The sequence below is a fragment of the Oryx dammah genome, unplaced genomic scaffold (assembly GCF_014754425.2).
Source record: "Oryx dammah isolate SB20612 unplaced genomic scaffold, SCBI_Odam_1.1 HiC_scaffold_8, whole genome shotgun sequence".
In the NCBI taxonomy this organism is placed as follows: Eukaryota; Metazoa; Chordata; class Mammalia; order Artiodactyla; family Bovidae; genus Oryx; species Oryx dammah.
In genome coordinates this window covers 34,681,665-34,707,135 of record NW_024070192.1, presented here as the reverse complement: position 1 = coordinate 34,707,135, position 25,471 = coordinate 34,681,665, and the positions used below count along the sequence as shown (strand labels likewise).

General features: G+C 58.6%; 4 protein-coding genes across 4 annotated transcripts; 3 read left to right on the top strand and 1 right to left on the bottom strand.

The window, feature by feature from the left end:
* The first annotated feature begins 1,152 nt into the window (after positions 1-1,152).
* On the top strand, positions 1,153-17,072 carry KDM6B (lysine demethylase 6B). Its single transcript, XM_040243456.1, is given in 25 exon segments — positions 1,153-1,570; positions 2,607-2,723; positions 7,588-7,711; positions 7,966-8,108; positions 8,201-8,342; positions 8,566-8,664; positions 8,757-8,976; positions 9,085-9,177; positions 9,262-9,423; positions 9,503-9,706; positions 9,794-10,159; positions 10,241-10,426; positions 10,428-12,445; positions 12,564-12,690; positions 12,819-12,924; positions 13,761-13,966; positions 14,091-14,155; positions 14,237-14,308; positions 14,405-14,553; positions 14,678-14,792; positions 14,894-15,081; positions 15,228-15,369; positions 15,639-15,765; positions 15,852-16,022; positions 16,130-17,072. Coding segments are annotated over 21 exon segments (4,977 nt in total). The 5' UTR covers positions 1,153-1,570; positions 2,607-2,723; positions 7,588-7,711; positions 7,966-8,108; positions 8,201-8,205; the 3' UTR covers positions 16,154-17,072.
* TMEM88 (transmembrane protein 88) lies at positions 16,194-18,740 on the top strand. Its single transcript, XM_040243458.1, has 2 exons — positions 16,194-17,979; positions 18,091-18,740. The coding sequence occupies exons 1-2, from the start codon at positions 17,770-17,772 to the stop codon at positions 18,358-18,360; spliced, it is 480 nt and encodes a 159-aa protein (XP_040099392.1). The 5' UTR covers positions 16,194-17,769; the 3' UTR covers positions 18,361-18,740.
* A 607-nt stretch (positions 18,741-19,347) lies between these two features.
* On the bottom strand, positions 19,348-20,531 carry NAA38 (N-alpha-acetyltransferase 38, NatC auxiliary subunit). The gene is made up of 3 exons (XM_040243459.1): positions 20,073-20,531; positions 19,703-19,889; positions 19,348-19,511 (listed from the first exon to the last, which is right to left on the bottom strand). Exons 1-3 carry the CDS (start codon positions 20,151-20,153, stop codon positions 19,399-19,401), a joined length of 381 nt encoding a protein of 126 aa, XP_040099393.1. The 5' UTR covers positions 20,154-20,531; the 3' UTR covers positions 19,348-19,398.
* A 21-nt stretch (positions 20,532-20,552) lies between these two features.
* LOC120866031 (cytochrome b5 domain-containing protein 1) lies at positions 20,553-24,823 on the top strand. The gene is made up of 4 exons (XM_040243457.1): positions 20,553-20,945; positions 21,038-21,114; positions 21,233-21,451; positions 21,991-24,823. Exons 1-4 carry the CDS (start codon positions 20,786-20,788, stop codon positions 22,219-22,221), a joined length of 687 nt encoding a protein of 228 aa, XP_040099391.1. The 5' UTR covers positions 20,553-20,785; the 3' UTR covers positions 22,222-24,823.
* Positions 24,824-25,471: the final 648 nt, after the last annotated feature.

The window sequence follows — 25,471 nt, the reverse complement described above, 5'->3', positions numbered from 1 at the left end:
CCCCCTCCCTACCCGGACTCCGGGGGCACCGCCGGGGGACAGACACCCAGCAGGTAACCCCGGCCTGGCTCGCCCTCCCCTCTCGGGTTTTCCTCCACACCCTCCCTGTGACCCCTTTCCCCGGTTCCGTCTCCCCGTTTTCCCCGGGCTTGCCTCTTTCCCTATGGCCCTCGGTGTTCCATCTCCCCACTTGGGGTAGTCGCCCGCTGGCCGCGCCGCTGTCTCGTGCAGCCTGACTCCCTTCCCCTCGACCGACAGCTTGTGCACCCCAGGTCTGCCCGCGGCACCTTTCGGGGCTCTGTCTGGCCGCTTCTCCAGGCTTTGCTTTCCTTCCGACCTATCTATCCCCTAGGGGCTCTGAGGCAGGAGGGAGTCCCTGTCCTTTTCTCGCTCTCCCAGTTCCCCGCCCCCCAACTCTGGCCCCCTTTCTCCTTCTGGCAGTCTCTAGGGGGTGGGGAGAGAACCGGAATTTGGGGGGCCCTCTGGAGGGGCAAGGGGCTGTATGTCTGCGGGCGAAAGGGGCTGTGAGTGTGTTGGGGTGGGGGCGGGGGCGGTTAGAGACCCGGCTGCCTGTCTGTTGTCCCTTTAAATGGCCCTCACATTTCTGGGGACTTGTAGGGGGGAGGTGGCCAGCCGCCTGCCTGGGGGGCAGGGCCCTCTGTTCATCCACACAATCAGGGGTGGTAATGATTTAAAGGGACAGCTTTGGTGTGGCCGCTGCCACCCTTGGCCAGCTGGAGGGGGAGCCGGCAGGCCTCGTCTGGGGAGGCTTGGCTGGCGAGCAGGGCATTTGAGGCTGTATCTGTCTCCGGGCCTGCCAGGTCTGGGACAGTGCTTCGGCTGGGACCTGCATGGAGGGTGACAGCTTGCCTGGGGGGCACTCAACCTGAGCCTTCTCCAGGGCCCCATCTTTGGGTTCAGGGACTCCTTGGCCAAGAATCCTTGAGTCTAAACTACCGAGTCTGTCAGCCACCAGGTGGGGGCCACTGGCAGGTCTGCAGGTGAGCAGCCGGCCAGGCACACTGGAGCTGGCCCTTCAGCTCCCCCTTTTGTTGTTTGGCTCTGTGCACAAGAAAGCTCCAGCCCCTCCCCCACCTCCCCTTTCCCGGCCACATGCCCCCGCCCCCCCCACCACACACACACACCCACCCCAGCTGTTGGACAGATGAATTACAGCCTCCGGCTTGGGGCCAGGATTGGTGAGGGATTAAAGCTCTGGGGCTGGCCCTTTAAATGGTTGGTGGCCCCTCCCCCACTCTAGTGTCCAGACACCCCATACACACCCTTGCCTACCCCCTTGGACGCCCCTCACTTCACCTCTTGCTCTGCCCTAAGGCCTGCCGCTCCCCATTTTCTAGGCTGGATTCTCCGTAGCATTCCCTTCTCCCCTAACATAACCCTATATACAAGTGCTACAGACTGCGCACACATAAACACACACACTTACTCTCTGGTCTCACATTCTGAGAGTCCCTGTCCTGGAGGGTTCCAGCCTCAAGCTTCCTTCCCCAGCAGAAGGACCTTGCCTGCCTGGCCTCCCTAGCCTGCAGCTGACCACTACCCTGGCCAGGTGAGGGGCCTTGCATGGGTCAGAAATAGCACCTCCCTGGGGGCAGTGTCATCAGCAGCTGAAGCAGCTTGCAGCACATTGCATCATGGAGGCTGGGGGCTGGGGGCTGGGTGCTGGTGGCCTGAGTCTCTGGGGCAGGGGGAAGGATAGGGGCTGGAAGGCCTAAGAGTGGAGAGGCTAAATGCTGAGCCCAAGTGTCTGGGTCCTTAAGGGCAAAGAACTGTGGCTAAGAGGGCAGTAAACAGGTCCCTGAGGAGTGAGTTTGAGGTGAGGGTAGACAGGTGTGACCCCTGGATGGATACCTGATTCTTGGCCCTGGTCCTAGACACCTACTTTCTTGTCTCTGAGAGTTAGGAGGGGAGGGAGTGGGCCCCTATCACCTTCTTGGGCCACAGAGAGGAAGGAGGTGATGGGGAAACAGGATATGGCCTTGATGGGTGGATGGAAGGGAGGCTTGCAGCAGAGGCCACTTCCAGACTCAGGCCTAGAGTCACAGTCCTTGATGAGGAGGAAGGCTTCCTCCCTGCTGGGCCCGTTCATCTAGTCTGGCCACCTGTACTGCTCACCGTGACCTGCCTGCACCTGCCTGGGGGAAGGCAAGGGGGCAGAGTCCAGAGGGTGGGGTTGACTGGTGTCTTGATAAGGTTAGGGAGGAGGCAGCGCTGAAGGAAGAGTTTCTGCAAGCCTGGAGTCAGGACTGAAGCTGACTTGGGTGAGATGTCAGAGGTGGTTGGGACTTCTTTGGGGCCAGGGACTCTCAGCAGGAAGGTCCAGTCAGAAGAGGGATCATGGGCTGGGTGTCCACTGTGGACTTAACACCAGTGCTGTGGCATGTGCCCTCACTCCGTGGTCCAGGCTGCTTCCTAAAGGGGAAGGCTCTTGGATTGGCTTTTTCTGGTTGCTATGGAAACAGATTCGCTTCTCCCAGCCCATCTGACCACCAGAACCAGGTTTCTCCTCAATAAGGGGATAGAAGGGGCACAGGAAAATTCTCCAGCCTGGGAGGACACACCTCTAACTGGCTTTTTTCTTTTAGGTTCCCCCAGGCACCATGCCAGCCCCGTAGTACCACCCACCTCACCCACTGCGGTCTGCTGCACCCTACTGCTGGGACACTGGTTCCAATGAGACAGGGCACACCAAACTCCACCTGGTAAGTCCTGCCCTGAGCAATGCAGTACCTCCCCGCAGCAGTCCCAACTCTGCATCCCATGCAAGAAAGATTGGTACGATCTAGATCATGCCCACGCCTCAGAATGGTCCAGTCCAACTCTGAGCATCCCCCCACCATGTGGTGATTGAGTGGTTCAGTCTTCCTCATTTATGGTGCTCCCCTCTGTTGCCTATGAGTGGTTCATCCCTGTACTTCACCAGCCTCTTAACTACCACCAAAAAATCTACCCCCCTCCCCAAGTGCCTCAGCTCCGTTACTTATTGAATTAACCTGGGGTTTGCAGGCCAGAAGATAGAGATAAGATAGCTGGAGGGTTTTTTTTTTTTCTTCTTCTTCTCTTTTTGGAATGAGGAGGGCTTTGCCCTGGTAAGAGTTGTTGAACAGCTTGGCTTATGAAGGGTGATTGGAAACTGAATTAGAGAGATACTGGAGGCCATTGTCATGAAAACCTGCCTCTTCTGCTTCCCTGTCTCCTCCTGCCAGTTCTCTGCCTAAGGCCCTGCTCCATCCTCTCCCCCATTCTACAGAAAAAATTATACCTAAGCTAGAGACCTGAATTCTCTTAAGTGCGTGTTGTTCATCTCCACTACTCAGTAATACTATTTTGAGTGGGACTTAGAGTTTTCTTCTATGTATCTCTCATTATTTGGCAAGATGGTTGGCACACTGGGGTGCCTCAGCAGAATTGCATTGAATGTGTTAACTGAGTGAACTTCATGGCCAAGAAACTGATGGCTTCTGAGAAATGCTGCACAGCTTCCTACCTACATCTTCTCTAGAGGACATGAGACATTTGGGATGGCAACATGGGGGAAAGCTGAGGGACAGACTGACCCCGGAAATGTCCTGTGAGGATAAAACCAACAGGGAATAGTACAGAGGCATTATAGAAGAGTGGTAAGAAGGCGGCTCTGGAAAGAAGCATAGCTCTTACTCAAGGGCTTGACCAAGTTATATAACCTTGCTGAGCCTGTTTCCTCATCTGTAAAATGGGGTAGTACGATGTCAGGTTCTAGAAAGGAGTTTTTTTAAAATGTCTATAAAGTGCTTAACACTGTAGCTGGTATGTAGTAAGTATTCACTAAATGCTAGCAATTAACCATCACAATGGGAGCCACAGGGAGCTGTGAGGATAAGCAAGGTTGTTGAAGAATAGGACATAGATGAAGGCACAGTGCCTGTGCCCTCAGTCATGTCTGACTCTTTGCAACCCCAGGGGCTGTAGCCTATGGAGTGGGTTGCCATTGCCTCCTCCAAGGGATCTTCCCCACCCAGGGATCGAACCCACATCTCCTGCACTGGCGGGCGGACTCTTTACCACTGAGCCACCTGGGATGCTCCACAAATGAAGGCAGGCAAACCTCTAAATACTTAAACAGAAGGCTCACTGATTCAGCAAGATGCGGGGGATCAGGATGCGGGGGAGTGGGGCGAGGAGTTGGCAGGGTCAGCCTGCTCTGGTGTCTCCCTGACTCTGTTCAGGAACATGAAGGCAAACACAGAAGGGCATGTGCAGAGAGACACACGTGATCACGCAAGTGATGCAGAGGCAGTCCCAGACAAAAGACCGAGACAGGAGCCAGGCAGACACACAGACCGTGTAGACAGGCGTAATGACAGGAACGCGTCAGACAAGGCACTGAAGGAGACAAGATGAGCAGATATGCAGGTGCGCACGGAGACAGACACCGGGACCCACACACTGCCGACCTTGTCAGACAGACTGGTGAACACAGCGGTCCAGTCAGAGGCAGACACAAGGCTCGCAGTGACACACAGCGGGCCGGGGCCGGCACTGTCACTTCTCGGTGAGGGGCGGGGAGGGGCCGGCAGCGGGGGAAGGCTGGGGAAGGGAATCCCGAACGGGCTGCCTGCCCGGGGTGGCTGAGTCACAGCGGAGCCCCAGCCGGCGGCCCTCCCCTCGCCTCCCCCTCCCTCAGGTAAGAAGCGAGCTGTAACCCCTCGCTGCCACCAGGCAGAACGGGGCCTGACAGCGAGCGGGACGCGGCAGGGTTCCCGGGCCGGCTCCACCTCCGCGCGTGCCGCGTGCCTGCTGACGGCCTGCTCGGTAATACCCTATCTGCGGGGTCTTGTCTTTGGCCGGCACGTGAATCTGCGTGCTCACGTCTGGCCCCTCACCCCGCACGGTAGGAGCGGTGTGCGGCTCCTCCAGCCTCGCGCCCAGAGAGAGTTAAGTGGGTGTGATTGATAGAGTGGGTCTCTCTCGGGGCTCTAGGGGGAGGGGGGCCGGTTAAAGGCCCCGAGTCCAGAGCCCGGATGGAGGGGGCGGAGCTGGGCTTAGCCGGGAGTGCCCGGATGGAGAGGGCGTGGCTTCGGCTGGAGAAGAATTAACCCTTTCGGAGCGGCTGACTCCCAGGACTCTGGGTCCGACGGTAGAGGCTGGAATGCCTGTCCAGAAGTGTACTGTCTTCCCAGCCTGGCTTTGGCTGCGTGCGTCTGCCTCTCATCTGTGCTTGAAGAGCCTGTGGGTGTCTTTGTCTACCGGTGATTGTCCCCTCCCCTGGGTTAGTACGGACACCGGGAGTCGGGGCGGGCTATTCCTGACCCAAAGCGAGAGTGGAGGTGAGAGTGGACCGCGCGCAGGCCGGCTGCCGGCCGCTGGGGAACAGGTGTGAGCGCGGCGTCGGGGCTGCCCAGCGCGGGGAGGGGCCGTCGTGGGGGAAGACGAGAGGGGAAATTCCGCGGGACCGGTGGGGAGCGGTGTGTGGGCTGAGTTGTGTCTGCCTCTGACTGTGTGTGTGTCTGTGTGTGTTCAGGGAGGCGGGGGCTGAGTCAGTGGGAATAAGGGGAAGGTTTTCTGGGTGACTCACGCTCCCCCACACCAAGCCTGAATCACACCGCGAGGGAGGGCTTTGTACAGGAGGCGGATGGGAAGTCAGGCGCCTGGGTCCCGGGTGGGGACAAGGACCCGAGGTGGTCGACGAGAGTGAGTGTGTGTTTAGTGTACAGGAAGTTTTTGTTCTCTAGAGAGAGGGTTGCTGTATTCCGAGTACCGGCGTAGGGGTTTGTGGACAGAGGTGGAAAGGAGCTGGAGGACGGGACTGGCTGTTTTAGGGAAAGCTGAGTCAGTTCCCCGTGGGAAAGGGGAAGTGGTGGAGGGGAAGTGTCATCATCGCAGAAGGGGAAGTTGCATTTCCTGGTAACTGGCAGCGCCCCTCGGCACCACTTCCCAGTCGAGGGTCTGTTCCTCAGATGTCCGGACCCTCGGTTCCCCGTTTTCCCTTGTCTGGTCCATGAGTCCCAAGACTTAGGTCAGGGCAACTGGCCAGGGCTATGCTAGACCGCAGTTAAGCGCAGGGCTTGGTAACTGACATACAGACTGTTTAGTGAGGAGATAGTTCTGACCGAAACTCCGCGTGAGTCGCGGGAAGGGTCCAAAGAGCCCCAGCGCCTACCAGGGCTCGCCGGGGACCTGTGGGGTCCAAGCGCTTGCGTGCAAACAGATGACCTTGCCCTGCGGAGGGTGGACTGTTTTCACCAGAAACCTGCCTGCCCTTGTGGGCTGGGTGGAAATTTCCCCACAGGGCAGACTTCTCTCGGCGAAGGCGAACTTTCCAGCCGCCCCCAGCCCCTCGTCGCGCGTTCTCCCCCGGCTTCCTGCCCGGCGCTAGCTCCAGCTGGAGCGCTGGCCCCGCCCCCGCCGCTTTGTACTCTACACTCGCCTCTCGCAGCTCTTTGTACTCTAGACTCTCAATGGACCGATCCTGGAGCGGAGCCGGCTTCCTACCTGCCGGGACGCCGGGTAGGCGAGGAGGCGGCGAGGGGACCGTGATCCTAGGCTCGGAGAGGCGAGAAGGAAGAACTGGGGCTAAAGGGAAAGTGCCCAGGAATGGGAGCGCTGCTCCCTTCGTGGGTCTAGCCAGCACCGACGGGAAAGGGTTGGGGGGCGGGGTGAAAGAGGAAGTGAAACGGGTTCTGGGTTCTTTAAGGGAGTGGGCGGTGAGAGTGGGACAAGGGTGATGTCACCGCCTGGCGGGCCCCGCCCTCCTCCCTCCCGAAGGACCCCCCCCCCCACTCTTACACACGCCGCTTCCGCTGCGCAAGTAGCCACGTCACGGGCAACCCCCGAAATCCCCCCTCCCTTGGGGGGCGGGGGCCACGTGGGCCGTGGGGAACCGCGTGGCCCTGGCGGGTAAGGGCATAGAGGATACGGGAGCCACGCGAGAGGGGCCACTCGGGACCGCAGTGCTCGACTTCTCAGAAGTTGGGGAATTAGAGGGGGGTTTTGGTTTTGGGGGTCGGTTGGTATCGAAGACCTACAGAGCCAGGGGAAGTGGAGCTGGAGGAACTGGGTATGAAGCTGGGGACTGACCATGTTTTGGGATGGGGGTCAGGGGTGGGGGGTGGAGCGCTCAGATCGCGGCGCGAGCAGGTTTGTGTGCCATAGAAGTTGCCCTGAGTGGCCAGCCCTAAGCAGTTCTTAGAGGGTGGGGAGGTCAGAGGCTGGGCGAGATGAAGTGAGGAGGGGTAGCGACGGCTATGTCGGCATTGTGGATCCGTATGCCAGCCTTTCGTCTTAGGTGGCGGGGCAGGGGCCGTTTCGGGCGGTCTAGCGCGGACCACTGGCGGCTCTGTGGGCGCGTGGGACTTGCGGGTAGCTCCATGCTCCAGGCTGGCCCGAGTGTACGACCCGCCGCCTTCACCTGCATGGGTCGCAGGCTCCGCTTGCCTTGCCCGATCGAGTGTCAGCTTGGAGATGGAGACCCTAGGTGGGAGCCGCGGGGTCACGCCGGGGTCACCCCGGGCAGAGCCCGTCTGACCGGCTCCGCCGCCCCTCCTCCCCCGGCAGCGGCCGGGCTAACCTTGCTCCTATTGGTCCCAGCCAGGCTGTTACTGAGGCGGAGACACGGGTGATGATTGGCTTTCTGGGGAGAGAAGAAATCCTGTGATTGGTCAGGTCTCCGGAGCTCGCCGACGCCGGGAGAGGACGCTCCCACGGAGGCCGGGTAAGCGGCCACCGTGCTGCAGCTCGGCCCCCGGGGCTCCCGCCTGGAAACCTGGCAGCGCAGCCACCCCTTCACCCCGGCTTGCCCTCCCGCGTGCTCCACTCTTCTGGGCCTCCGAGGGTTCCTTAGGCCAGGTGGACCGCTCCTCGGGGATAGTCATCTCTGCGCAGATCAGAGACCTGTAGGGCCACAGCCGGCGGCCCCTACTGTGTGCTGGCCAGCTCACCTCACTCCTTTTCCACTCCTCTCCGTAGAATTGGCTGTGAAAGGCCCTGGGCGACTCTCTGGGAGCAGTGGGCACTCCTGTCAGAGCGGCTGGAGAGGGACCATCGCCCCAGGGAGCTGGGGCAGGGGGCCGTGCCCGATCTCCAGGGCTCCTGGGGCCACTGCTGACCTGGTAAGGGAAGACTGGGCCCGGGTCGGCTGTGTGTACCCTGACAGCTCAGTCTTTGTCTTCCGTAGGATCATCATCTCTTCTCTTTGATTTAGGCTGGATGCATCGGGCAGTGGACCCTCCAGGGGCCCGCGCTGCACGGGAAGCCTTTGCCCTTGGGGGCTTGAGCTGTGCTGGGGCCTGGAGCTCCTGCCCGCCCCATCCCCCTCCTCGGAGCGCATGGCTGCCTGGAGGCAGGTGAGAACTTGTTCAGTCTCTGCCTCCAGGCACTCTTTTTCCCATCTCTGCTCCTCAGCCTTGTCATCCACCTGGTGCCATCCCTCTCTTCTGCTGTCCGTCTGGTGGGCCTCAGTGTAGCCCTCAGCTGCTTTCTCTGTTTTCCTCACAGATTTCCTGTTTCTTAGGTAGAGACAGGGCTGTTCCACCTTGCTGTAGATTAACAGAGTCCTTCTCTCTCCAGGTGCTCTGCCAGCCTCGGGCAGCCCCCACTCTCTGCTCCCCTACCCCCTTCACACGGCAGTAGCTCTGGGCACCCCAACAAACCGTATTATGCTCCAGGGTGAGTGAGGATTGAAAGGTGCTGGGGATGGGAAGTGACGCTGGGCCTTGTTCCTCAAGCCTCACCACCTCCCCTCCCTTTCTGCTCTGTAGGACACCCACCCCAAGACCCCTCCATGGGAAGCTGGAGTCCCTGCATGGCTGTGTGCAGGCATTGCTCCGGGAGCCAGCCCAGCCAGGGTTGTGGGAGCAGCTTGGGCAGCTGTACGAGTCAGAGCATGACAGTGAGGAGGCTATTCGCTGCTACCACAGCGCCCTTCGATACGGAGGAAGCTTGGCTGAGCTGGGCCCCCGGGTCGGCCGACTCCAGCAGGTGGGATGAGGCAGTACACAGGGAGCTGGGGTTGTGAGTTCTGACTCAGTGTTCTCATCTTCCATCTGCTTCTGCCCTGTCCTCTGCACTCTCCCCCCACCTTCTCAGGCCCAGCTCTGGAACTTTCACACTGGGTCCTGCCAGCACCGACCCAAGGTCCTGCCCCCATTGGAGCAAGTGTGGAACTTGCTGCACCTTGAGGTGAGGCTGGGGCTGGGTGGGCTAGGGCCGGGGGCCTGGCCAGGTCTGCACCTGTGTCATTCTCTCTTTCCTTTCTGTCTTTAGCACAAACGGAACTACGGGGCCAAGCGGGGGGGTCCCCCAGTGAAACGAGCCGCCGAACCCCCAGTGGTGCAGCCTGTGCCTCCCGCAGCACTCTCAGGCCCCTCAGGGGAGGAGGGGCTCAGCCCTGGTGGCAAGCGCAGGAGAGGCTGCAGCTCTGAGCAGGTATGGCACCTGGGTGGTCAGCAGTGAGCAGGCAGAGCTGGGGCGAGGAGTGGGACTCTCACACTCTCTTTTCTTCCAGACGGGCCTTCCCCCAGGGCTGCCACTGCCTCCACCGCCGTTGCCGCCACCTCCACCGCCGCCCCCCCCACCACCCCCTCCCCCACCTCTGCCTGGCCTAGCCACCAGCCCTCCATTTCAGCTGACCAAGCCAGGGCTGTGGAGTACCCTTCATGGAGATGCCTGGGGCCCCGAGCGCAAGGGTTTAGCTCCCCCAGAGCGCCAGGTGAGCTCCCCTCTGTGGCTGCTTGCCTCTCAGCTCGGTCCCTGTGTCCTCCATTTCTCACGCTGTATCCTCATTTCTCACTGACAGGAGCAGCGTCATTCGTTGCCTCACCCATATCCATACCCGGCTCCGGCTTACCCTGCTCACCCCCCTGGCCACCGGCTGGTCCCGGCTGCTCCCCCAGGCCCAGGCCCCGGCCCCCGCCCCCCAGGAGCAGAGAGCCATGGCTGCCCGCCTGCCACCCGTCCCCCCGGAAGTGACCTTAGAGAGAGCAGAGTTCAGAGGTCGCGGATGGACTCCAGCGTTTCACCAGCAGCAACCACCGCCTGCGTGCCTTACGCCCCTTCCCGGCCCCCCGGCCTCCCTAGCACCAGCAGCAGCAGCAGCAGCAGCAGCAGCAGCAGCAGCAGCAGCAACACTGGTCCCCGTGGCGTGGAGCCGAGCCCAGGCATTGTGAGTGACAGCCGCAGGTGGCGGGGGGCGGGGTGTTGTGCCTGGAGCAGCTCTCTGACCACGGCCCTGCTCCTCTTGCAGCCCGGCGCTGACCATTACCAAACGCCTGCGCTGGAGGTCTCCTCTCACCAAGGCCGCCTGGGGCCCTCGGCACACAGTAGTCGGAAACCCTTCCTGGCAGCTCCCGCTGCCACTCCTCACCTGTCCCTGCCACCCGGCCCCGCCTCACCTCCTCCACCCTCTTGTCCCCGCCTCTTACGCCCTCCACCCCCCCCCTGCCTGGCTGAAGGGCCCAGCCTGCCGGGCAGCTCGTGAAGATGGAGAGATCTTAGAGGAGCTCTTCTTCGGGACTGAGGGACGCCCCCGTCCTCCCCCTCCCCCACTTCCCCACCGCGAGGGCTTCTTGGGGCCTCAGGCCCCCCGCTTTTCTGTGGGCACTCAGGATTCGCACACCCCTCCCGCTCCCCCAACCACCAGCAGCAGCAGCAGCAACGATGGCAGCCACAGCAGCAGCCCTACTGGGCCTGTGTCCTTCCCCCCACCTCCTTATCTGGCCAGAAGTATGGACCCCCTTCCCCGGCCCCCCACCCCAACACTGAGCCCCCAGGACCCACCCCTTGCACCCCTGACTCTTGCCCTGCCTTCAGCCCCTCCCTCCTCTTGTCACCAAAATACCTCAGGAAGCTTCAGGCGCCCGGAGAGCCCTCGGCCCAGGGTCTCCTTCCCAAAGACCCCCGAGGTGGGGCCGGGGCCATCCCCAGGCCCCCTGAATAAAACCCCCCAGCCTGTGCCGCCCAGGGTCGGGGAGCTGCCTGCCCGAGGCCCTCGACTTTTTGATTTCCCTCCTACCCCTCTGGAGGACCAGTTTGAGGAGCCAGCTGAATTCAAGATCCTACCTGATGGGCTGGCTAATATCATGAAGATGCTGGATGAATCCATTCGCAAGGAGGAGGAGCAGCAACAACAGGAGGCAGGCGCGGTCCCCGTCCCCGCGCCTCCTCTGAAGGAGCCCTTTGCATCTCTGCAGCCTCCGTTCCCCACCGACACAGCCCCAGCCACCACTGCTGCCGCTGCCGCCGCCACCGCCACCACCACCACCACCACCACCGCCACCACCACCACGGCCACCCAGGAAGAGGAGAAGAAGCCACCAGCCCTGCCGCCACCGCCGCCTCTAGCCAAGTTCCCCCCACCACCCCAGCCACAGCCGCCACCCCCACTCCCCCCACCAGCCAGCCCGGCCAGCCTGCTCAAGTCCTTGGCCTCCGTGCTGGAGGGACAAAAGTACTGTTACCGAGGGACTGGAGCTGCTGTTCCCACCCGGCCTGGGTCCTTGCCCGCCACTCAGTATTCCCCTGGTCCCTCATCAGGTGCTACCGCCCCGCCACCCACCTCAGCGGCCCCGAGCGCCCAGGGCTCCCCACAGCCCTCCGCTTCCTCGTCATCTCAGTTCTCTACCTCAGGCGGGCCCTGGGCCCGGGAGCGCAGGGCCAGCGAAGAGCCAGCCCCAGGCCCCATGGCCCCCGCCCCGCCGCCCCCACCCCTGCCTCTGCCCCCTGCTCGCTCTGAGTCTGAGGTGCTAGAAGAGATCAGTCGGGCTTGTGAGACCCTTGTGGAGCGGGTAGGCCGGAATGCCACAGACCCGGCCGACCTGGTGGACACAGCAGATGCAGCAGACAGTGGAGTTGAGCGATTGCTGCCTCCAGCTCCGGCCAAGGAGGAGAGTGTTGGGGTGGCAGCTGCAGCAGGACCGGGGAGCAGCAAGCGGCGGCAGAAGGAGCACCAGAAAGAGCACCGGCGCCACAGGCGGGCCTGCAAGGACAGTGTGGGGCGGCGGCCCCGTGAGGGCAGGGCCAAGACCAAGGCCAAGGCCCCCAAAGAAAAGAGCCGCAGGGTGCTGGGGAACCTAGACCTGCAGAGCGAGGAGATCCAGGGTCGCGAGAAAGCCCGGCTGGATCTTGGTGGGGCCTCCAAGGCCAAGCCACCCACAGCCCCAGGCCCTCCACCGGCTCCTGCTCCCTCTGCCCAGCCCACACCCCCGGCAGCCCCTGCCCCTGGGAAGAAGGCCCGAGAGGAAGCTCCAGGGCCACCAGGGGTCAGCCGGGCTGACATGCTGAAGCTGCGCTCGCTCAGCGAAGGGCCCCCCAAGGAGCTGAAGATCCGGCTCATCAAGGTAGAGAGCGGTGACAAGGAGACCTTCATCGCCTCTGAGGTGGAAGAGCGGAGGCTGCGGATGGCGGACCTCACCATAAGCCACTGCGCCGCTGACGTTGTGCGTGCCAGCAAGTGAGTTGGGGGCTGTCACCTGGGAGGCTGTTGGCCTGGCCTGGCCTGGCCCAGCAGGAGGGCCCCTTACCCAGCCTACTGATATTTCTGTTTTAATCATTTCACTGTCTTTCCACAGGAACGCCAAGGTGAAAGGGAAGTTTCGGGAGTCCTACCTGTCCCCTGCCCAGTCTGTGAAACCGAAGATCAACACTGAGGAAAAGCTGCCCCGGGAAAAACTCAACCCACCCACACCTAGCATCTATGTATGTGTGCCCTGTATGCTTAGAACCGCCCCCACCTGTGGATTTTAGGACAGGGTTGGGGCTGTTGGGGTGCCCTGAACCTAGGACGGGGCTCTGACCCCAGCCCTGTCTCCTTGGTTGTCCCTTAGCTGGAAAGCAAACGGGATGCCTTCTCGCCGGTGTTGTTACAGTTCTGTACAGACCCTCGAAATCCCATCACCGTGATCCGGGGCCTGGCAGGCTCCCTGCGGCTCAGTGAGTGTGTGGGCAGAAAGGTGTGGGGAGGGCTGCAAGGATCTGGGACTTTGGGGACCTCTGAGAGTCCCTCCTCTGGAAGACCGGACCACGGCTATAGTGAGCTCTCCTTAGTCACGTGTAAGCCGTATTGGACGAGTGCTCTGAGCCGGGGGTTAGCTGACCTCAGGCTTCCCTTCCATCTGTTTGAACCCAGCAGTAGGCAAGTGGAAAGGGGATGTATCTCAGGATCTGGTTAAGAGTCATTTCTGGTTTCCTTGGTGATGAAGAATGTGAAGAATACAGGTGGTGCAAACCCTGAGAAGCCTCATGGTTTAGGGCTTTCTTCTTTTTCAGCTTTTTATTGTACACAGTTTCAAACAGATACAAACGCAAAGGGAAACCATACAGAATTATAAAATCAGTTTTGTTTCTTCTGTACTTGTAGCTTTCTGTTACCCACATATCCTCCCTTTCCTTCACTTTTACTTGAAGCGCATTCTAGGCTTTCACTTGACAGAAAGAAACCTTTCATTGGATCCTGTGATAATGTAAAGAAACTCTTCTTCATTGAGCATATAGTGCGTCAAGTGTTCTGCATGTGCGGCTTCATGTATACATGAGGACTCTGGGGGAGGGGCTGGGACTCGAGCAGCAGGGGGAGAAAGGGGGTTGGCTCTGATCCAGGTAAAGGCCAGGTCAGGGAGGGCTTCCCAGCTTCATGAGGGGCTGGGGTTTTCACCTGTGCTTGCTGGGTCGCGCTCTGAGAAGCCTGTGTCCACCCCGTCAGAGGTGTGAGGAGCAAGGAGGGACAGGGTGAGTTGGGGCCTCACTCCCTGCTCGGCCCTCCCTTGCAGACTTGGGCCTCTTCTCCACCAAGACTCTGGTGGAGGCGAGCGGGGAGCACACGGTGGAGGTGCGCACCCAGGTGCAGCAGCCCTCGGATGAGAACTGGGATCTGACGGGCACACGACAGATCTGGCCCTGCGAGAGCTCCCGTTCCCACACCACCATCGCCAAGTACGCGCAGTACCAGGCCTCATCCTTCCAGGAATCCCTGCAGGTGAGAGCTGCCCATGCAGGCAGAGGCAGGGGGTGTGGGAGCAGGGGACTTGGAGCTCTGGTTGGGGTGGGCAGACCTCAGGAAGGTGGCTGACCCAGGCCTGCCTACCCCTGTGGCCGAGCAGGAGGAGAAGGAGAGTGAGGACGAGGAGTCAGAGGAGCCGGACAGCACCACAGGAACCCCTCCTAGGTAGGACACTTTGGCCCTGCGGTTCATGACTCTTTCCCTTCCCCTCACTTCCCCGCCAACCTTTGCACTTCACTCCTGCAGCAGTGCACCAGACCCGAAGAACCATCACATCATCAAGTTTGGCACCAACATCGACCTGTCCGATGCTAAGCGGTCAGTGGGGCTGAGGCCAGGCAGCTGGGGCGGGAATGCCAACGGGTTGGCAAAGTACAGGTAGTCGCTCACCTGGCTGCCTCCTCGCCCCTGCAGGTGGAAGCCCCAGCTGCAGGAGCTGCTGAAGCTGCCCGCCTTCATGCGGGTCACCTCCACGGGGAATATGCTGAGCCACGTGGGCCACACCATCCTGGGCATGAACACGGTGCAGCTGTACATGAAGGTGCCCGGCAGCCGAACGCCAGGTGCGCTCCTAGCAGTGCTGCCGCTGGCGCTCCTCTGTCAACCAATGAGCGCCCAAGGGTGGGCTCGTCGCGCAACGCAGGCTCGGCTCCCACTGACCGTGCAGTTCTCTGTCTCCCCCTGCAGGCCATCAAGAGAACAACAACTTCTGCTCGGTCAACATCAACATTGGCCCAGGAGACTGCGAGTGGTTCGCGGTGCACGAGCACTACTGGGAGACCATCAGCGCCTTCTGCGACCGGTGCGCGCCGCCTTCCGACCTTCACCCCCCTCCCCAACTAGATAAGCCCCACGTCCCGTCCTTGGATCCCCAGATTTCCATCTGACCCTGTGGTTCTCCAGACACGGCGTGGACTACCTGACGGGTTCCTGGTGGCCAATCCTGGATGACCTCTATGCTTCCAACATCCCTGTGTACCGCTTCGTGCAGCGCCCCGGAGACCTGGTGTGGATTAACGCGGGCACCGTGCACTGGGTGCAGGCCACCGGCTGGTGCAACAACATCGCCTGGAACGTGGGGCCCCTCACCGGTGAGAGAGTGGGGCCAGGTGGGGGGGTGAGCCACTCAGCGGTGAGGGGCTGGGTCCCTGGGGAGTGAGCCCTGTAGAGGGGTGGGCTTGGAGGGCGCCAGGGCTTCGGCCCAAGTGGTCACCTGTCGTGATACTCTGGCCTGCAGCCTATCAGTACCAGCTGGCCCTGGAACGATATGAGTGGAATGAGGTGAAGAATGTCAAATCCATTGTGCCCATGATTCACGTGTCCTGGAACGTGGCTCGCACGGTCAAAATCAGCGACCCGGACTTGTTCAAGATGATCAAGTAAGGGAGGGCCCTGTTTGGGAGGGAGCCCATCCCCATCCGACCTGGCCCGCAGAACAATTCCTGGTTCCACCCCCCTTCCTCCAGCCACCTCTCCGCTGGGTCAGTCCTGCGGGGCTGCTGTGCTGGGTCGGCTGACAAGGCCCCTGCCCCAGAAGCTTTGTTCTCTCGCAGTCTGAGTACATGAACCTTCTCTTGAGACAGGGATGTTGTCGGGCGGTGACCGGGGAGGCCCGGCCCGGCCCACCATCCCCTCGCCCCGCCCGCAGGTTCTGCCTCCTGCAGTCCATGAAGCACTGCCAGGTGCAGCGGGAGAGCCTGGTGCGGGCCGGGAAGAAAATTGCCTACCAGGGCCGGGTCAAGGACGAGCCCGCCTACTACTGCAACGAGTGCGACGTGAGTGCCCCCGTCCCCGCTTCCCTGAGGGCCAGCGCTGTCCTCGGGCCTGCATCCCTGTGACCGCCGCCCCCTCCCCGCCGCAGGTGGAGGTGTTCAACATCCTGTTCGTGACGAGCGAGAACGGCAGCCGCAACACGTACCTGGTGCACTGCGAGGCATGCGCGCGGCGCCGCAGCGCGGGCCTGCAGGGCGTGGTGGTGCTGGAGCAGTACCGCACCGAAGAGCTGGCGCAGGCCTATGACGCCTTCACGCTGGTGAGGGCCGGGCACGGCGGGCGGGCGGGCGGGGGCCGCAGGGGGGCGCCGGGGCGGGCCGGGGGTGGGCGACCGCGCCCCTGAGCCCCGCCCGCTCTCTCTCGCAGGCCCCCGCCAGCACGTCGCGATGAGGCCGGACGCCCCGCCCGCCCGCCCGCCCGCCCGCAGGGCGCCGCGGGGCCACCAGCACACGCCTGGGCTGGACCTAGGTCCCGCCTCTGGCCGGGAAGGGGGTCGGGCCCAGCCCTTCCACCCCATTGGCAGCTCCCCTCACTTAATTTATTAAGAAAAAATAATTTTTTTTAAACAAATATGAGGAAAAAAAGGAAAAAAAATGGGAGACGGGGGAGGGGGCTGCTAGCCCCTCGCCCACCAGCGCCTCCCCTCACCGACTTTGGCCTTTCTAGCAACAGACACAAGGACCAGGCTCCGGCGGCGGCGGGGGTCACATACGGGTTCCCTCACGCCTGCCAGCCGCCCGCCCGCCCGCCCGGCGCAGACGCACGCGGCTCGCGTATGTACATAGACGTTACGGCAGCCGAGGTTTTTAATGAGATTCTTTCTATGGGCTTTACCCCTCCCCCAGAACCTCCTTTTTTACTTCCAATGCTAGCTGTGACCCCTGTACGTGTCTCTTGTTTATTCACTTGGTTATGATTTGTATTTTCTGGGTTTTTTTGTTTGTTTTTGTTTTTTGATTTTTAATTTATAACAGTCCCACTCACCTCTATTTATTCATTTTTGGGAAAACCCGACCTCCCGCACCCCAAGCCATCCTGCCAGCCCCTCCAGGGACCGCCCGCTGCCGGGCTCTCCCTGCGCCCTAGTGTGTGTCCGGGCCCGGCCCGACCGTCTCCGCCCGTCCGCCCGCCCGCTCGCGGCTCCAGCCGGGTTCTCATGGTGCTCAAACCCGCTCCCCTCCCCCTGCGTCCTGCACTTTCTTGGACCAGTCCCCCACTCCCGACCCGACCCTAACCACGCCTGAGGGTGAGCGACTCCTGTACTGTAGGGGAAGAAGTGGGAACTGAAATGGTATTTTGTACAAAAAAAGAAAAAAAAGAAAAAAAAATTTAAAGTTTTAAAGAAAGAACTATGAGGAAAAGGAACCCCCGTCCTTCCCAGCCCCAGCCAATTTTAAAAACATGGACCTTCCCCTCACCACCCCACCTTCCCCTGTTTTCTTTTTAAGCGTGAAACAGCCCAGGCCAGGGCCTCACTGGGGCAGGGACACCCCGGGATGAGTTTCTCTGGGGCTTTATTTTCGTTTTGTCGGTTGTTTTTTGTTTTTTTCTCCTCCACGCTGGGGCTGCGGAGGGGTGGGGGATTTACAGTCCCGCCCCCTCGCACTGCACTGTCTTTCTGCCCCAGGGGCAGAGGGGTCTTCCCAACCCTACCCTTATTTTCGGTGATTTTTGTGTGAGAATATTAATATTAAAAATAAAATCAGAAAAAAAAAAATCCTGTTTCGGTAACGTGCTAGTGGTAGCAGGGAGAGCCCTGGGAGGAGGGCAGCGAGACCGTGATTGATGGGGAGGGACTGCGCAGACCCCGGCTAGGGGAGCCCCTCCCCGGAGGCGCCTGTGGAATGTCCAGAGCGCCGGTCTCTCCTTGGTATGGGGGGGTGCCTAATCCTGGAGTCGCATTCCAGGATAAGGGGGGGGTGGGGTGGGGAGAGGCTGGGCCGGGGGAGGGGCAGGAAAGAGGGCTATAAGGGCCGCGGCCCAGGCGGGAGGGAGCCAGGCGGGCCATGGCGGATGTCCCCGGGGCGCAGCGACCGGTTCCCGGCGGCGGCCCAGAGCCCCGGGACCCCCTGGACTGCTGGGCCTGCGCAGTGCTGGTCACGGCCCAGAATCTCCTGGTGGCCGCCTTCAACCTTCTCCTGTTGGCGCTGGTGCTGGGGACCGTCCTGCTGCCCGCTGTCACCATGCTAGGCTTTGGCTTCCTCTGCCACTCCCAGGTGAGCATGAGGCCGCGTTGTCGGGGAAGGGTGGCGGTGGGGTCTGTGGGCCGCAACCTCGCTGGGCCCGGGCTGTTTGGCTTGGGCCTCATGCTGCTTCTCCTCCCACAGTTCCTTCGCTCCCAGGCACCCCCTTGCACCGCGCACCTGCGGGACCCGGGCTTCACAGCCCTGCTGGTCACCGGATTCCTGCTCCTCGTGCCGCTGCTCGTGCTTGCCCTGGCCAGCTACCGCCGTCTCTGCCTGCGCCTCCGCCTGGCCGATTGCCTCGTGCCTTACAGCCGAGCCCTCTACCGGCGCCGGAGCAACCCGCAGCCGCGGCCAGCCCGGTCCTCTCCAGGGCCCCAGGTTGCTGCAACCTCAGGAAAGGTCTGGGTCTGAGGGCCCTCAAGTCAAGAACAACCCTGACGACTGCCCTCCCTCCGGGAGGGCCCAAGGACTTGAAGCTTACCCTGCCCCCACACGTGCCTAAACCGGGTCCAGCATCCCCTTACGGAACTGAACATCTGTGGACCCAATTCTGGTGAAAATTTGCCACACCCTGAAAACTCACTTTCGTCTCACTACCCATATCTGAATCCTGCATATCTGGGCTGGACCCTGCATCCCTCCAGCCCCCTGTAAATAGACCTCGCTGGTGCGCTGGTGCTCTCCTTTTCCGGTGCTGCTCCTAGTATTTACGGACTGGGGGTCGGGGGGAGGGGTGGCGAGGTTGGAGGGGAAGGAGTCACCACACATCAATAAAGAATTAATGAACTGAACGCAGTCTTGGGATCCTGTGAACAGAGGGACGGCACAAACACTATCATTCCTGAAACGTGCCCCGGAGCAGGAAACGGCAAACGGGTGGGGGGCGGGGGTAGCTCTAGTTCGCAGGCCGGAGCATCCTCGTCTCCTGGCCTTCCCTTATCGCATTAGCCCGCTCTTCCTGGCCAGACCCCAGAGCTCTGTCCTTGACCCCAAAGGCACTTTCTTACCAACAGAGTGAAGGGGGCCCGGCCTCTGTCGCCTGCCCTGCTCCCCTTGGGGACCCAAGTCTTTTCTCTGACCCCAGCTTAAGAGGAACTCGGTGTTGCCAGGCCGGAGAGGGAAACAATGGGCCTTCCGGAGCAGGATGACACCCCCCCCTCCCTTCCACAATTCTGGAGCAGCTGCGTGGGAGGGAAGGCGGAGGGGCCCATCCTAGGGCCTGTGGATCTTAGGTTCAGCCTGTCCCCCATCCTGACCTCGGATGTGAGAGAACCTTTGGCAGTTCTGGACATTCAGGTTGTGGAAGGAGGGCTGAGTGCTCCCGACCTCATATAAGCTTGCTCTAGAAATGAGATGTGCAATCCCTGCCCCAGCATCCCAGCTACACACAGACACAGGTTACGGTCAGTTACAAGTTTAATGAGGACTGAAAGGCATGTGCAACAGGGCTCAGAGATAGGGAGGCCCCGCCAGGCTCTCTCTTTGCACCTCAATAGAAACGATGTGGTGTCCAGGTACCATGGCCAGACCCAAGACACGGGGTTCCCCGGCAGAGAAGGAATCTGGAAAGAAGAGTCAGAGAGCATTAGGGAGACAAGGACAAGGTCAGCCACGCCCCCTCTGAGCCACAACTTCTAGCCCCAGAAAATAGGGTGTGCGGCCAGGCACTTTAGGGGAAATGCCTTGCGTGAGGCTCCGCCTCATTCCCTGAGTGGAATGCGGCGGAGTGGGTGTGCATTCCCTGAGCACTAACCCGACGGCTTGAGGAACTCCTGCGCCGAGCCCAGGATAACGTTGCAGTCACGGTCGGTGCAGAGGAAGCAACCGACCAGGGTGCGTCCATCTGTCATGCGAATGCGCATAGTTTTGTTGAGCAGCGCCTCCAGCTGCTGCCTAGCGCGCGCAGCCGGCGAGTCCTCCTCGCGCTCCCCGTCAGAGTCCTGTGCCGGGCGGGACATGCGCTCAGACCGCGCTGCCCGGCTGCAGCCCACCTGCGGAACCACAGTTCCCGACAGCCTGCGGGGCGCTCACACGAAGCCCAGAGGCTGCCGGGACCTGCAGTTCCCCTTCCGTTCCCCCATCTTGCTCCCCGACAGCCCCTCAATCCCAGAACCCGAGCTAACCCCGGCGCTGGAGCTGCTTTGACGCCGGCTGCAACAGCCATTTTCCTCTCGTAGCAGCATCGTTGGTCCAGCTCCGGCCATTTGTTCCCGGGCCTCCTCCGAGCCCTTCAACTTCCTAAGAACCTTTTGAGTCCAGTGGTCTGAGATCTCGCGAGTGCTCCCGACCTATTTTCTTTCGCGAGATCACCTCGCCAGTTCTTCGTCTCTTCGGCAACTGCAGAGATCTCGCGAGCTTCTCCTACACCAATGCTGCAGCTCAAGGAGGCCAATTACGCCAGACGTATTAAGATATCGCGAGAATTTTTTTCGACTCTAGATTCTTCCCGGTCTCACTGGAATTTAGCGACAATTTCATAATTACACTCCTCCTCTTCGTTTTTTTTTCTGCCTCGCGAGATAGTCTGTCCTAGAGTCCCTGTAGCCCAGACCACTGAATGAATTAAAACGGATTGTTCTCTTTCCCTCGGACCTCCTGAGGACACAATTACTTGAACGCCGGAATCGGACTATGTTTCCCATGAGCACCCGCAGCCCACGCCCCTCTGCCTGTACAGCATTTAATCTCAGTGGACGGTGGCCGGAAAGGAATAATGGTTTCCATGTCAGCGGATAAACGCGCTCGCCTTAGCTACCGGACGAGGGAGGATGCAGTAGTGAGTGCGTGCTGAAAAGCGAGGAAGCAGCTAAAGTCAGTGAGCAACAGAGCAAGAGCTATGCCAAGCCGGGGCCTAGTGGCCGGGCCAAACTTTGAGTATTTTCAACGTCGCTATTTCACGCCGGCCGAGGTGGCCCAACATAACCAGCCGGAAGACCTCTGGGTGTCTTACCTGGGAAACGTGTACAACCTAACCCCGTTGGCAGAGGAGTACAAGGGTAAGGGCCACACTTTGGGCCAGCGTCGGGGGTGTGTTTGGGGGTGTTTGGTTCTTGGATGGCTAGCACTGACGGCGGCTGCTCCTTCCCAGGAGACTTGCTGTTGAAACCCATCGTGGAAGTGGCGGGCCAGGATATCAGCCACTGGTTTGATCCGAAAACCAGAGACGTAAGTTCTTCTGGAAACGGGTTGAGGGGAGGAGGCGCTGGAGGGTTGAAGAGTAAAAATAGAGGCCAACCAGAGCCCGAAATAGTGACTGCTCCCACCCTCCTCCCCTGCTTTAAAGATTCGCAAGCACATAGATCCGCTGACCGGTTCCCTGAGATACCGCACCCCCCGGGGCCGCTTTCTGCACGTGCCGCCTCAGCTACCCCGTTCGGACTGGGCCAATGATTTCGGGAAGCCTTGGTGGCAAGGGTCGCGTTATGAGGTGGGGCGGCTGTCCTCCAAGACCCGGAATATCCGCATCATTAACACGCTCACGTCGCAAGAGCACACACTGGAGGTGAGAACCGGTGCCTGAGGGCACGATAGAGGGAACTAAGAACCCCAGCAAAACTCCAAACAGCTCTGCAGGCCAGCAGCTCTCCACAACCAATGAAAGCTGTTTTCTTCCCTTTTAGGGGAAACGAAGAAAGGTTACTTGGGTCCTGGGGGTTGGGAATTTGCGCCCAGGGCGACAGTTTGTACATCTTAGTGATGGTGGTCCTCAGAAGCTCTTTCGTGCTGTGTTTTTGTACAGCAGTTGCAAGTGTACTCTTATTAGTCTGCTTTATTGTGGGGATGAGGTCAGGGCAGTGACGTTTGGGCCATCTGTTTATTAGAAGTGGCTGCCACAAAGGCAGATAGGACTTGGGGGCCATTCATTGCATGCTGGAGCTTCAAGTTTATTTCTGGGACCCTGGAGTGCCTTAAGCTGCTGTATCTGCCAAGGGAAGCACTCTAACCCCGGCTCTGTCGCCTTTTGGGCTTCTGGCCTTTGCTTCGTGTGTGTGTGTGTGTTCCACCCAGAATTCTGGGGTGGGGTGCTTTTGTGTTCTCCAGGTGGGGGCCCTGGAATCGATGTGGGAAATACTACACCGCTATCTCCCCTATAATGCACATGCTGCCAGCTATACGTGGAAATATGACGGCAAGAACCTGAACATGGATTATACTCTGGAGGAGAATGGGATCCAGGATCAGCAGGAAGAATTTGATTATCTCAATATGGACAGTACACTTTACACACCTGCAGTACTGCTGTACTTCAATGATGACCTCACAGAACTATAGGACGGGATGTGTATGTAGACTCAATGTGTATGTATGCTCCTGTAGACTCAAGACCGATTTGGAGTTTAGCGCTTTCTGTGCCCTGGAGGAAAAGAGGTGGGGATGGGGAGGGGCGATGCCTGGACCTAGACCTTCTTTCCACTCTGGGAGCTGGCATGAAGTTCCCATGCCCTACTGAAGTGTAAACATCCTGTTCCTCAGGTTCATTAGTGTTTACTCTGAGAAAGCTAGGGAGAATGCTAGAAGTGGATTCATTTTTAGGAATGATACAAGAAAATAAAGTATCTTAGATCAGGGAGATGTAGAAGAGAATAGTCAAATAGAGCTCAGGCAGAATTTTTCCATAGTAAGAGAAAGAAAAGTTCTACATAGGGATCAGGGATGGAAGAACTTTTCTGGCAATGATGGAAATGGCATGGCTGCAGGAAGATGGGATTTACAAAGACAGGAAGAGGAGATGTCTGCCACTGGCCATGCAAAACTGGTTAGTCTTTCTTCTGAATAGTATTCGGCAGCTGAAACTGAAGAGGAAGAGGGGAAGTGAATGGTCACCAGGTAATTCAGGCCAAATATTATGCTATATGCTCATTTAATATAACTACCCATAAGACAGATATCATTCCCACTGTTCTACAGATAAATCTTCTGAAGCTTAGCAAGAAGCTTAATTGCACAGAAGGTACACTACTTCGCAACCAGAATGTAAATGCAGGTCTTCCCAATTCCAAAGTCGGTGTTCTTTTCAATATGAAGAGAATATGTCAATGTCCCAGCTTACTGCATAATGGGAACCTATAGGCCTATTGTGTAGTCAGCCATGGTGTGGTTTTGTTTGTTGGAGTTATTGCCTCTGGAAGGGAGTTAGCAGAGTTCTCCTGTGGCAGAGAGGACACAGGGAAGGCTAAGTGTCAGCTAAATAACAGCTGTTGAGGCTACTTCATGGTTAAACCCACAGCAAACCTTTCCTCTGACTCTTCTGAGGCACAGAGGTGGGTATACACTGACTCCAAAAAACGAGAGTGGGAAAGGGCCACTGGATAGGCCACTTTGGATGGGGTACAAAAAAGGAAGCATCAGCATGTATATTCATGAAGGGCCTGTGCCTCTGACAGGAAGGTGAGGAAGACGGGGTTGGCCTTGCCAGATGGTGACTCTGCAAGAAGGGGCTTTACAGGGGTGATGCAAACAGAGAAGCTAACTAAGTCAACTAAGCTAACCTAGTTCTCAAAAGAGAACCACCATGAAGGGCAGTGGCCAGATTTAGTCCCCTATGACCTAAGCAGGGAAGGGAAATGAGAATAACAGGTGAATTTCTTGACAGTTTCAGGCAAAAAAAGAAGCAGGGAGATGTTAGTGCATCTTCCTGGAAGGTGGCCCCCTAGGAGTCAGTGGGTGGGCTGCACAGGAGCGTGCTGAGGGGCTGATTAGGAACGGCATGGATAGAGGTGGGGATGTCTGTGTCCCCCTTTGGCTTCAGCAGTGTCTGAATTCACTGTGAGACAGCTTCCATTCAGCCCCATGTAATGACAGAATCCATGAGTTATCTGAATCATTCTGACGTTTCATCAGCGCTGCAGCTGTTTCATGTATATCTTGTTTGCTCAGTTAAACCCCGAACTATTTGAGAACCAAAACTATACTGTTGCTCTAGCCTCGGCCTTAGGGCCTGTGGCTATGGATCTGCCCAAACTTGCCCCTCTGCCCAAATTTCCTACTTCAGTACCTTTTGCCAGACATACATCCCCATCCTCACACGCAGTCACTCTCGAAGCAGATTATATCACCTAAATATCCCTGGGATCCATCTGCTTTTCTCAAAGCTGTCATTACTTCTGGTCTGGAATGCTTCCTAACCAGTCCTCCCATATGCACTTCTGTCCTCCCTGGTGGCTCAGTGGTAAAGAATCCACCTGCCAGCGCAGGAGACGCAGATCGATTCCTGGATTGGGAAGATCCTCTGAAGAAGAAAATAGCATCCCACTCCAGTATTCTTGCCTGGAGAATCCCATGGACAGAGGAGCCTGACAGGCTGCAGTCCATGGGCTCGCAAAGAGTCAGACACGACTTAATAACAACAGCCTCCACACAGAACAGAGTGAGCTCTGAAAAACAAACCTAAACATCTAACTTTCCTCCTGCAGATATCTCAGGGGCTTCCAGTTGCTTCTGGAATAAAATCCTAAATCCAAAGATCTTGCATAAATCAGCCTCTACCTGGCATCATCCCATCTTCATTCCCTACCTCCCAGTCACACTGGCTGGCTTTCTGTTCACTAAACGCCTTTCTGCCTCAGAGCCGGCACACAGGCTGTTTCTTCCTGCTTGCAACACTCTTCCATTTCCCACCTTGCTAAGTGTTTCTTCCTCACAGTGACCTTGTCTGATTTCTCCATGTAGGTCAAGACTTTCTGTTAAATCTTCTCTTAGCACCAGGCCTATTTCAGAGTGCTTATTACAACAGTAATGTTAATATTAGGACATAATTGGCTGGCTGGCTGCTAGATTGTAAGCTCACAAGGGCAGATAGCACGTCCACCTTGTTCACTGCTGTATTCCCAGCGTTGGGCACACAGTTGCTGCGCAATAAATTTTGATGAATGAACTCAAATGTTAAGTGAATTCCTCTGCCTGTAATAGCTAGTGGATGGATGCTGTGTCCTGGGGGGAAAGATGGGACCAAGAAATAGGATGTCTGGGTCCTGAACTCTGATCTCTATCCACTGGTTTCTTTCCTTGCTCGCCACAGATCCAAGACTAAAAGTTACTCCACAGAAGTTCTCATCACAGAGATTTTTGGGGGCAATCGACCTGTCTTTTCTCTATATGGCCACCAGGTGGCTGTAGTCACCTATAGAGTGAAGGGAGAAGGGGCCTGGACGAGGAAAAACACTTGCAACTTCTGAACAGGTTAGGATTAAAGGTGGCCCGTGGAAATGCGTAGGTGGGAGGAAAGGATCAGAAAAAAAGAGAAAACAACATGGCCACTATTCTGTTACCATTAGATTTGTTCCTGTTTTTAATTTTTTTCATAAGCACATGCCAGAAAAGGAGTGTAGTTAGAAATAAAACTCATGGGATAAGCCATGAAGGGGGTCTGATTACAGGAGTGGGTGTGTACAGGGTGAGGCACAGAACTATGGAAGGGATAAAGATCACAAATTTTTCAGATAATAGAGTATATTCTTTTATTAGTGGGTTTTGTTTTGTTTGTATAAAGCTTTCTACTGGGTACTACCTTGGTTCTCTGGAT

Bases quoted from the DNA above. Each gene is read 5' to 3' on its own strand.
- TMEM88 (XM_040243458.1), top strand. From the start codon at position 17,770: ATGGCGGATGTCCCCGGGGCGCAGCGACCGGTTCCCGGCGGCGGCCCA. The intron at 17,980-18,090 runs GTGAGCATGAGG...CTCCTCCCACAG, and splicing joins GCTTCCTCTGCCACTCCCAG to TTCCTTCGCTCCCAGGCACC.
- NAA38 (XM_040243459.1), bottom strand. From the start codon at position 20,153: ATGGCCGGAGCTGGACCAACGATGCTGCTACGAGAGGAAAATGGCTGT. The intron at 19,890-20,072 runs GTTAGCTCGGGT...CGCCCGGCACAG, and splicing joins AAAGCAGCTCCAGCGCCGGG to GACTCTGACGGGGAGCGCGA. The intron at 19,512-19,702 runs GTTAGTGCTCAG...TCTTCTTTCCAG, and splicing joins GGAGTTCCTCAAGCCGTCGG to ATTCCTTCTCTGCCGGGGAA.
- LOC120866031 (XM_040243457.1), top strand. From the start codon at position 20,786: ATGCCAAGCCGGGGCCTAGTGGCCGGGCCAAACTTTGAGTATTTTCAA. The intron at 21,115-21,232 runs GTAAGTTCTTCT...CCTGCTTTAAAG, and splicing joins TTGATCCGAAAACCAGAGAC to ATTCGCAAGCACATAGATCC. The intron at 21,452-21,990 runs GTGAGAACCGGT...TGTGTTCTCCAG, and splicing joins CGCAAGAGCACACACTGGAG to GTGGGGGCCCTGGAATCGAT.